At 39.9% G+C, this 12,352-nt stretch overlaps 1 protein-coding gene across 1 annotated transcript in view; it reads left to right on the forward strand.

Annotated features, from left to right (window-relative positions):
* The first annotated feature begins 11,959 nt into the window (after positions 1-11,959).
* Positions 11,960-12,352, forward strand: part of limk1a (LIM domain kinase 1a) — a 45,781-nt gene continuing 45,388 nt past the window's right edge. The window contains exon 1 of the mRNA XM_076282619.1: positions 11,960-12,078. Within this exon, the coding sequence (XP_076138734.1) occupies positions 12,021-12,078 (58 nt within the window). The 5' untranslated portion in view covers positions 11,960-12,020. The remainder of the gene's footprint in view (positions 12,079-12,352) is intronic.

Genomic DNA, 12,352 nt, shown 5'->3' on the forward strand with positions numbered 1-12,352 from the left:
CTTTATCTCACATGTGCTCGGGACATTTCTCTGCCCAATTTGTGATGTAACTGTCAGATTTCCGCAGTGCTGACAGGCTTTGGAGGCTGTAGAGGGTGGGGTGTGCAGGATATGAGTCTGGGATGTTGGCACAGAAATAAGAATAAGAAATTCAGAACATGACTTTAGTTATCCACCATTGGGCTAACTGATTATGTTGTTTTTTTATCAGCAGATAAAATATATTTTCATATGGGAGCCTTTAAAGAAATAATTTTATCTGTTTACATGACCGAGTCATGTCATGACCGAGTTGGTACAACAAACAGCTATGTCATCGTTAAGCATAATAATATTATAATTCCATTGCAAAGCTTTGTGCCTTTCCCCCTATATCCCATTTAGCAATACTTTTTTTCACAAGACCCCCAAAGACCTGATCTGTATGTCTAGACAGAAGGAGGATAGTATTAAAGACGTAAGGCTGGATGCCTGAGCTGGTCATTGTGCAGTGTGTGTGTCGTGCTGACTCATCTCCCTCTGGATCTCTTCCAGTGGGTCCCTACGGTCCTGCAACTGGAACTGGAGTCCTTCCAGGCGCCAAGCCTCTTAAGCAGCCAGGTACAAGCCTCTCGGACTGCACTCATTAACCTACAAGCGCATAGCTCTGCAGCGTTTTAGTGCTCCAAGTGCCAGAGGCCAAACCCTTTCGTTTTTGACATCAAAGTCTTTTGTGTATGATAATGTATATCATTATGACCGCCGCTAGCAAAGCTAGCGAAGCGGTCATATAATGATTGTCAAAGTTTTTTTTTTGTTTTTTTTTTAAGTTTTATTTAGTTTTTTTTTTTTTTAAGTTTTATTTAGTTTTTTTTTTCCGTCATCTACTTCCTGAATTTTTGGTCAACGATACCCGGGACACCGCAACACCGGTGCACATGAAATTTGGTGGGTATGTAGCCCCACTAGACTTTTACAGAAAAATGTCGTTTCGTCCCCGGGGGCCACTCCTCCCCTCGCTGGGCCCCCCGAATCGCAAAAAAAGCAGTTTTTCCTAAATAACTACCTGAACCGTGGCACTGAGGATGAAGAATATTTGATGGTATGTTGGTCTCAAGGGCCCACATCAACCTGGCCCATAATCACTCATTTGTGATTTGCACCCCCCCGGTAAAAAATGAAAATGCAATATCATTCTGCTTTAATCGCCCCTATCTTCAGTTAAGATGTTCAGAACTGCACCAAATTTTATGTGTATGATTGACCTGGCATTCTCTGGGGGTATGCCAAGTTTCGTAGAATTTCATCCATGGGGGGGTCTAAAAAAATTAGGTTATGTGTACATTTAGTGACTGTACACTCATTGACCTGTAGATGGCGGTGCACACATATACACATCCACACACACACAGGTAAGTACATACTATCGGTATTAGAACGGCCGATACATAATTACAAATTCAGTAGGATTAAAAGAAAGCCAAAAATATTCATCATCATCATCATGGCTGCATTTCCAGTATTGGCGATAAGTAGTCGTTTGTCCACTAGATGGCGCATCGTTGCAGTGAGACGTAATTTTGTTGGAAGTTAAAAGTGGGTTGGAAAAACAATGGACGCTTCCTACAAGGACTGTAGTTTACCGCAGAGAACGTCTAATAAGGATAGGACGATGTTCACATGAAATGTAATTCCCATTTCTTCTTGAAGCCGAAATAAATCTGAGAATGTTTATCGGACATGCTTGGTTTTTACTGCAGGTACGTTAATCTTATAATATCAATAAGGACCTAGGTACAATAATGTTACCGTTAGCGTTGGTTGAGTGATGGAGGCCAATTTTATTGCATTTGTAGAAAACTATAAATGCGGTTATACCAAGCAAATTGATAGCAGCACTGTAATTGTATCTTTCGACTGTCATTTGTTGCACGTGCTACAAAAATCATTCTGTGCAATGGAAGATTTACCAACGTTACACCGGGTCTGATACAGTTTTGCCTATACATGCGTGAGACTGAAACGCCTGTTTATTTGTTTGAAGTGCGTGCAGGGTGTGAGAGGGGAATCGATGTGCTTTGATTCCAGCTTGGTAGTTGTAGTCTGTGAGATTAAAAAGCACGTGTGTGTGAAGTATCCAAACAATGACACCTTCATTTCATTATGGCTGCTTTAGCAACACACCTTAAGCTACTGTGTAGTCACTACTAGTGGGTCCCATTTAGAAGTGGCTACTTCATTCGCGCTTTCCTTGACTCATGGAGCTGCGTGAATTTTATTACTTTTTACTTTTAACTTTTCGCACGATATGGCAGTTTAAGTCCGCTTGATACTGTAAGGCGTAAGCCATTGGTTTCCAAAGGAGATTTTATTTGTGTCGCCAGCATAGCCTATTGACAATTTATGTTGTAAATAGGCCTACCTTATAAGCCTATCTGTAGCTTAGGGAAGCTAACAGCTTTCTATTAGGATCTAGTTTGTTAGTTACAGTTTTGTCATAACTCCCTGATGCATTTTTGCATTTAGAATAGCCAGAGCGTGGATATCTCAATCGGAAAATTAAACAATATCGGGCGCCTATGGACTAGGCTGGGTGAACCCAGCCTGATCTGCCCGCTATTTATTTTTGGATTTCTTAAAAGATTGAGCTTGGTCTGGTGAAAGCCAGACAAGCCATGGGCCGCAGTTACACAATGCAAGGGAACATGAATCAGCCTACAACGGACAACAGCTCTTCAACTTTGGCCCGTTAAAATGTGTATGAACAGTCTAGCGACGCAGTTATTTGCACCACTGGTTAGATGTAAAACAGCATTTCGTTTCAGACTAGGCCTACTGTTACTTAATTTGTGCATTGACAATAAAGTATCACATGAACTAAAGATGACTAAACTCTTATGCAGAGGAAGAAACATTCACAAAAAATCCATCTATTCAAAAATGACCTTTGTTTTTGATAGCTGTTGAAAACGGCATGGAACTGACAGAGATGTTTTTGTTTATTAATAAATAAATAAATAAATAAATAAATAAATACAAATATAACATTATGCTGATACCTTTTGCGTTTCCCAAATATAATGTAGCCTACAGGTGTAAGTGACCTTTCATCAATCCAGTTGCAATCGATGAACTGTGATGAACTGCCCTACTTGTGATTGTTTAGAGATTTTAAAGGTTTTATAACAATGCTACAACTTCTTTGGCTATTCTACAATCTATTCACCTTTTCAGCGCCAGTAGGCTACTTTCTGTGCAGCCGCACACACACACACACAGGCATGCCAAACAAGCATACACAAAAGTTTCAAGAGTGGGGGATGGAGTAAAAGATTGAGACAAATTGATTAGTGTGATTTTTTTTCGTGGAAAGAATGTACAGGACTGAGCGGCGGTCATATTTTGTACCGCTATGCGGTACATCTAGTTGAAACTTGTGATGCACAATGGATGGGGAAATTATTGTGATTGTATTGTAATGTTATGTTTGTTTTTTTAGCGCTTGGAACTGGCACAGGAGGTGGATTCGGAACATTAGGTAATGTTTTGTTGCTATAAATTCTATAAGACTGCTGCTGATGTGAACCTATAGTTATAAGAAATCAGCTGTTTTTAATGCTAATTTTTGGTCTGATTATGAATGAATATGATAACAGATCTAAAACTTGTTGACAGGATCTGCTAGTTATTGTGGATATCTAGGCAGCACTATGTCATAAGGCTGATATGTTTTTTGTAACGGCTTCCAGCAAGTTCCAGCATGTGCTGTTAAACAGGCCGTGATTTTCTCAGAGCCATGTGATCTGGTCTGATAACCATCAAGTATGCAGTCTGTAAACTAAAAACTCCAGCTCAAATGACTCTAACGGCATCGTTGTTGCTTAATGTTTTAGGTGTGAATCAATTCGGTGCTGGCCAGGGCGCTGGTAAACCACCGAAACCAGGTACAGTGTCAATCCCCCTCCCCCCCTCCCCTCCCCTACTGTGCTCACACTGGGTTAACATTTCTACCCACATGGCAACGTTCAGCCTCATTTGTCGTGGGATAAGGGCCAGCTGTGCCAGGGCAGTAATGGCGGGTTCGGCGGTGGCATCCACTCGCAGCTATTACTTCACCAGTTAGATCACTGGACGATAAAACTTAAAAGTCAGGAAATAACTGAACCGCTGCTCCCCATGGAGACAGATTGCCGTTAGGGGCTCAATTTTGGTAACGGATTTTAGGATGCCAGCCGTTTGTAGATAGAACAATGCCTTGGAGATTTTTCCAGCATATTTTGGGTAGAGCAAAAAAAGCAGCCTTGTCGTGTGTGAGCGAGGTAACATTAGCCTACATTCCAGTAGAGGCTATCAGTGGTGAACTGCTTATTCCACACAATGCTATAGTGCTTCTTTAATTAAACTTTACATGTGCTGTACTCTACTCCCATTCAGGCTATGGCTCTTTGGGAGCAAGATATCCACAACAAGGTGATATGTCATGACTCATGAGTCATATTTGAATTTCAAACATAAGCAGTAAAGCAGTTCCTACTCTGTATCCTGCCCTGTAACCTGTGTTCATTCCCCTAATGTGGCCTACATGATCTACACCAAGCCCTACTGTCATCAATTTTCTGGTTTATTCACCAGAATCGCTTCTGTCGCCCATTTATTCTTGTGGCTTGACAGAACAGAGCTGAAACGTAAGGATCTAGACAGGGCGTTTAGAGTGCTCAGTGGGGTGCTTCCTTAATAATGCCGTTTGGGATTTCCGGCCTTCCTCTCGGCCAACTGACAGCTGCGTTATCATGGCGACCCAGCGGCGAGGCGGCCCCTCCCGTCTCCCGGGGTGACAGACATGTAATGCTTTCAGCGGTAATCCCGCTCTCTCTCTCTCTCTCTCTCTTTCTCTCTATCTCACTGTTGGCAGAACTCTTTGGTGTCAGTGCCTCGTGCAAAACATTTTTTTTTATCACGTCACTCCAGATTATCTTTGGAGCGATGCAAATGAGGGCTAGATTGTAGGAGTTTATGCCCATATGGAAGTCACACATAGCAGATCACTTGGTTCATATTGCACTTCCCATGCTCTGCGTGATTCGTCATGCCAGCTTCTAATCAATGTTTCTCTTATCACAGGTGGTGTACCACAGGTGCCTGGTTATGGAGGCTATCCACAAGCCTACCCAGGTAAAACCCAGATCGTAACATTCGTCTCAATGGTTTTGATGTATTTGGGTCAGTGTAATGTCGTCCACCCATTTCCCATTATTAGTTCATGCCTGGTGATTATGGGAGCCATGTTGTCTCTGGGTGATTCAATCTAGCATGTAGAATGCTAGTGCAGTGTGTGCGTGTGTGTGCGTGTGCATGCGTGTGTGTGCGTGCGTGCGTGTGTGTGTGTAGCGAGAGAGAATTGTGGTGACTATCCTTTGTTTTGGAGCAGGCACAGGACTATATCCAAATTGTGGGCAGACAGGTAAAGTGGTTTGAAAGCTATTGTATACCCGAGAGAGAGAGAGAGAGAGAGAGAGAGAGAGAGAAAGAGAAAGAGAGAAGTGGCACAGTTCTATCAATCCTTAATTAAATAAATGTAGCTATTTGGGGCTCTTGAGAAGTCCCCTGTAGTATCCGTTTAAATTCAGAGAGAGGTAATTATTGTGCCAGCCTAATAATTACTCATTAAAAACCATGACTGGCTACCAATCAGAACACCTGACAATACCACATCACACATATATTGGCCTGCAAGATTCATAATCTATAATATCTTTCAATATAATGTGTGCTATGATTTTAACCCTTTTGAACATGGTGTTATAAAAGTATAAGTATAAGTATAAGTATATGCCAATGATTTGTAAATAAGAAATTCTATTACTCCATATCTCTCTATTTCTCTCTCTCTCTCTCCAGTGGTCACATGTCTGACTACCTGACACAGCTCTGACTACCAAGATGTCATACATGCCCCTAATATGACCAAGTCATGTATGAATATTAAGTACTGTACTCGCAGTCGCACCTCACCTTTTGCCATTAGGTGGAAATATATTATATAGTATTTATTATGCGGCTCTTCTGATTGTTACAGAAAGTTCCATCAACATGAACGGGCCTTCCTAAAGTTCCGATAATTTCTTATAATGACTGCTGCAAAATGACCACTTTGTGTGAGGGTCCTGTTTGCCTTTCTGACATTGACTGGCAGACAATACATTATCCCTTACATAAAAGTGTCATTTCTTTTGACACTGTATGGTATTTCCCCGATACTGAAATTCATATCTAGGTTTTCTTCATACCTAGATATTCCTACACAATCTAAACCACAAATTCTTAATGTGTTATGTATATTCACATCATTCACATGTGATACTAAGGAAATTAACACACATAGGGAATTCATGGAAACTAGACTCTGCTTTTGCTAAGCCTTCAGCTGTGTGTCTCAGTTGTGTGTGTAAAGGGGTGAAAGGTCAGTGTGCTTGCCTGCAGATATCATGCAAATTTAGTTTGCATATTACCCAACATCAGAGCAAATATCCAGCACAATGTATTCCTCAACTCAGGGGCACATATGCTGTAACTTCCCATAGAACTGCAAAAGCTTTGCAAATTATGTGTTTTACATTGACTAACAGGTGGAAAGTTTATTGAAACGTAAACATTGTGAGCTATACAATGTAAAAGTAGTGAACTAGTATACTATTTGGAATTTCCCCTTGGGGATCAATAAAGTATCTATCTATCTATCTATCTATCTATCTATCTATCTATCTATAAAATGAATCAGGCTATTACTTATGTGTTCAGTACCAATCTGCTTATCAATATGGCCATTCATGCTCATCTGGGAACAGGATCCACAAAGTTCCATTAATAACCGTTGGTGATGATTGTATTGTGTTTCATATGTTTTTCTTTTTTTAGGATATGGAGCTGGACAGTTGCCACAGCAAGGTACTGATTTATGGGTTGCAACTATTCTGTTGTTACTGATGAGAATTAATATAGGGACAATGCTTTACAAATTATGAACAAAGCATTAACTAATAGCTTACAAATGCTGAACAAATTCTTCATAGTGTGGAGTTATTTTAAAATGTTATCCATTAGTCTACTGATATCAGATTCATAACATAACTGGAGCATCAATGCAGTACACTAAAACATATATTTTGTGGTCTGAGGCTTGAATGTTAAAATATGTATTCCATCATAGAAACTTGCTTAGTTTTCATATTACCCAACATCAGTGCAAATATCCAGCACAATGTCCGCCTCAGCTCAGGGACAAATATGCTCTAACTTCCCAAAGAGCTGCAAAAGTATTGCAAGTGATGGGTTTTACATTGACTAACAGGTGAAAAGTTTATTGAAATTAAAAAGTAGTGAGCTACATGTATAGAATTCATTAGACTGATACTGAGTATGTGTTCAGTACCAATCTGCTTATCAACATGGTTTATCAATCCATGCTCACCTGGGAACAGAATCCATGGATTGTGCACAGTGTTCCAATGTTTCCATGCAAATGCATTGTGTTGTTTTCTTCTCCATGAATATGCATTGATGATGATTATATGCATTTCTTTTTTTAGGATATGGAGCTGGACAGTTGCCACAGCAAGGTACTGATTTATATTCTGTTGTTACTGATGAGAATTAATGTAGGGACAATGCAAGTGATGTGTTTTACATTGACTGACAGGTGGGAATTTTATTGAATATTAAAAGTAATGAGCTATGAAACTCAACATATTTGTAGAGAACATATGTTGCTTATCAACATGGTCATTCATATGAATCCACAATAGGATCCACAATATTCCTAAAATGTAAATTATGTTTCCTTTCGCCCAGAATATGCATTGACATATAAATATATGTTTCCTTTTTAGGATATGGTGGACTGTCGCCACAGCAAGGTGCTGTTTTATTCTGTTGTTACAAATAATGCAAATTATTTTAAGCCATACCATTTATAGTCATAACAAGGTTGCATTCAGGAGAATATTTTTATACTGAAGACAATTTGCATACAGACTCAGACATGCATTACCTTGGAATTGCTATACCGGTATTTGTCTTCTGTTACCAGATCCATAACATTACAGGAACATTACTGGAACAATACTGTCCAACATAATGTATTTACTGACATAGCATCCTTAATATTAAATTCAATAGAAATGTAATTACATAACAGACACTTCTGAAGTGTACTTTTGGAGTTCATGGTTTTGGCTGAAGGCACATAATTTGGAGCAGCACCAAGAAGAGGAACATATGTTTCATTTAATTAACAAATCTTTTCCACTAACAGACCTTGCAGTGTTTAACCATGGTTATATTAAGAACAACCTTTTGTACTTCATTCTCCTTCATGCTGTTGTAGTATGTCTGACATCCCCATTCAAGCCATGACTATATTTCAATATTTCCCTTTCAATTTCACAGCTAAAGCAGCCAAGTATGGAATGCAAGGATTCTATGGTGCTGGCTACAGAGGTATGTCTCATCATTTTGGTATCAACTGTGTGACTTCAAAAACATCTTAATATCAACTAAATAACAGCACACACACACACACACACACACATACACACACACACACACACACACACACACAAAGCACAATGAATAACCAGTTTTATTTTGCCTTCAGGTGGAGCTGGGTGCCAAGGAAAATACTGTGGTCGGAGGAGAAAGTGAAAGATCTCTTGAGATGTGAACTGACCTCAAGAAACAATGGTGCTACTGCATGATCTAGAATGTACATTTGATATGCAGAAAAGCTAAAAACAAATGTCCCGTTAAATGTACAAACGTTGCATACAGTAGGAGATATGTTTCTATACCCACAAACCCATGATGTTGCACATTTGACAAGTTGTTGACAAGCACCACACCAACCTTTTTTCCTTTGTGGCAACTGTTTTTTTTTTTTTTTTTTTTCTGTTTTTTAATGATATTTAATGTTTGCTCCACTAGTGCAGTTTTAAGGCTTTTACCTTTGACACTTTGGAATTCTGTATTTGAGCGTTCACTAGCACCTTTGCAAATCTTATGACCTGGCCCAAAGCTTTATTGTTATTTTCAGACCTAAATTCCAGACATACCACAGAGGTTATGTAATGTGTGTGTGTGTGTGTGTGTGTGTGTGTGTGTGTGTGTGTGTGTGTGTGTGTGTGTGTGTGTGTCTATGTGTGTGTGTGTGTGTGTGTGTGTCTACAGCAGTGGTCTCCAACACGGTGCCCGCGGGCACCAGGTAGCCCGCGGGACGGCTATGAGGCGCCCCCAGCGCACTTTCTAAAAAATAGCCAACAGGTCACCTGCAGATCACGCTCTAAAAACACGCTCCATTGTGAAGTTTTCAATAGATATTTAAGTCTAGACCAGAACCATTTTAAGAATGTATGTAGCCATACATCTGTAACAATAAATTGATATTGGTGATACCTTATAAATTGTAGCTGCGTTAAAATTTAGCCTTTGGCTTCAAATCCGTTTCCCATTCAATCTTTAAACAACAACGGAAGCGGAGCGCACACGCTGCTCGCACGCATAGACAGTAAAGGGGGAAAAAACTTGCTTGTCTGGTGTAGCCAATGAAAGCATATCTTTGCAAAAGTTCTGTGGCCATTCCATGTTCGTCAAATACGGTTCTTGCATGATTGTTCAAGGACTGAAAAACAATTGCTTTAGCTCACAGGCCTTTTCTCCTCCGTAGGCAACTGCCGTATAATAGCGCTAAAAATGTTATAGCATGCATGACTGAGCAGGACTGTGCATTACCCTTTTTTGTCAGATCATGGATCATTTCAGGTGTGCAATAACTTTAAAAGGAGTTTTCATATGTTAGGGTGGTGTGGGCGATTACTATTGAAATGTTAAAACCGAATTGTCCACTGAAATCAGAACTTAAACATCCCCTGAATTCATAATGGTGGGTTGGTATAAATTGGGTACAAATTGTAACCCAAATTATTAATTGCACAAAAAGAAAGTTTTTTTGTAAAAAAAAAAAAAAAAAAATAGATTAGATTCCCCATGCAAACTTTGAAATGAACAAACTGAACAAAAATGTTGGTAGTGTTGCATAGGTTATTGATATTAAATTTGAAAATACAGTTGCTTAATATATAAAGACGTATAGGCCTGCACAAATAATGATCATTTAAAAGTAAAAATCACATAGGCCTATTATTTAGGAGGACTACCCTCGCAAAAAAGGGGTGAGGGTATGTTTGTTTTAAATGAGTAGCCCTCCATATGATTTCGGGTCTTCAGGTAGCCCTCATTCCCAAAAAGGTTGGAGACCCCTGGTCTACAGTATGTGTGTGTGTGTGTGTCTACAGTATGTGTGTGTGTGTGTGTGTGTGTGTGTGTGTAAAGCTTTCCAAACAAACGTTAAGGCTACTTTGTGTGAAACCGCATAGAACAACCATTCTAATATCCATGGAAGCTCTGTGCTCAAGGTGAAATCCACATTTCAGACATGCCAAAGTGATGAGGTCTGAGGCCTGTCAAACTGCTGGTAGATGGGCTCTTTGTTTAGAACTGTCCTTGGCTCAATATTATCTGTGACAAGCTGCTATTTTGGCCCTGGTACAGTTGATAGTGAATGGCAGCGTTGTTTTCAAATAAAAGTAGTCACCTAGCTTGTCATAGTCTTTTTATCATCAACTCTAGCCACGGCCATTTTTTCTTTGTATTAGAATCACTGCCTTGTCAACTTTATGTTAGCATGAAGAGCTCTTTCAGCTCTGATTATGTTCAATAGATATCAATAATGATTGAGCATTAGACACAACATGCAAATCATCCCTCTCAAGGAACTGGTGCTCTCCTGTTGTATGGATTATGCCAATGTGCCACAAAAACCAAAATACCTGTTCACACAACGATCTTCTTGGATGTATACCATGTATGAATAATTTACTAATAGGCTTTAAGAATACAAAACAATTGTGATTCCCCAATATTGGGGGTAAAGACGCTTATGTCGCTCGACCTAGAATGTTTCATTTAAGTCATTTAATATTCAAACATAATTTTGTTTTTATATATTTTATGTATAAACAATGTGTTATTAGGCAACCATTGCATTTGTTTTTGCACCATGTTGAACTTGACTCAAAAAGACACATAGAACACAAATTTCAGTAACGGTCTTGTTTTACTTTAGCTTTCAGTAGTTCATGCATATAGTCACTGTGGAGAATTATACTGTACAACATTTTTCATTAAGTGTGATTTTGTGTGTTTGTTTTGCCCCCTTAAATATTGTGATCATGTGACGTTATGTGTATCTTACTTTTCTGTGTTGAGATTCGCTTATTAATCATGTCATGTCGTTCAAAGGTAATTTCCCACATTAGCGGGTGGGATGACTGTTGTTAGACCCAAACTGAAATAACGAATGAGCTTTAGTTTTGATTTGTTTTTATGCCCAGTGCTGTATCTATCTGAACTGCCTGTGAGCCCCTAGCAGTCGACCCCTTCCCACTGTGCCGTGGAATTTACATTTTTATTTAATGGGAGTGGTGGAGGCATTGCACTTTTTCCACGACGCACATTTGACTAGTTCCCGGAAATTCCGGCATTTAAACTGCTTCATAAACAATTAAATAAAAAAAATATTAAAATACTGTCACTGTGTCATTTCCTTTCATATTACTCTACACTCAAAACCCGCAGACACTGTGAAAATGGTTACATCTAGCAATATCTGCCGGTTACAATCTTGTGTCGTCTGTGCAGTGCAGTGGCGTGCATGTCTCTGAGAAATGAGAATGCATTGCGCATCTTGCGTGCTGCGCAGGCAAATACTTTCCAGGGCTTGTGTTCAGTTGGCCAACCCGCAGTCTCATCCTTCCCAACCTGACTGCCTTACTTGATTTAAACCATCTTCCTCCTCCTCCGGTAGGCGCCGCACACAGTTAGCCGAGTAGGTCTCGGTTAGGGGTGCGGAGTAGTGGCGGAGACTATACGGAGGGTGGATTTCTGTATCTCTTTGGCAAGCTCTTGCAGAGCTCCCGGTCGAAGGGTGAATGAGGTTGATGCTTCTCTGTTGTACCTGGAAGGACGAACGCATGGGAGAGGAGGAAGGTGAGCCAAGACCATACAGTATGTCCACTGTCCAGTGCAATCTTAAGGACGATTCTATAGATCCATAGCCTACTTGCCTACTGGGGGGGTGAACTGAGTAGCCGCGTATTCTTTACATGCAGCGAAGTGATGCTGACGAGTTTTCGGACCGACACGATGTTGTTTTAAAGCAGTTTGTGGGAAATAAAAGGTGAAGCAGAACAGTGCAGCGAGAATATGAAGTGTCCGGTATGCATTTTATTCAGCTTAGCTTTGCAGCATTATATTAGTTGTG

Source organism: Alosa pseudoharengus, unplaced genomic scaffold, assembly GCF_046254945.1.
Source record: "Alosa pseudoharengus isolate Yale_2024_CS ecotype anadromous, Long Island Sound unplaced genomic scaffold, YU_APseudo_1.1 YU_APseudo_1.1_scf_13, whole genome shotgun sequence".
Taxonomy (NCBI): domain Eukaryota; kingdom Metazoa; phylum Chordata; class Actinopteri; order Clupeiformes; family Clupeidae; genus Alosa; species Alosa pseudoharengus.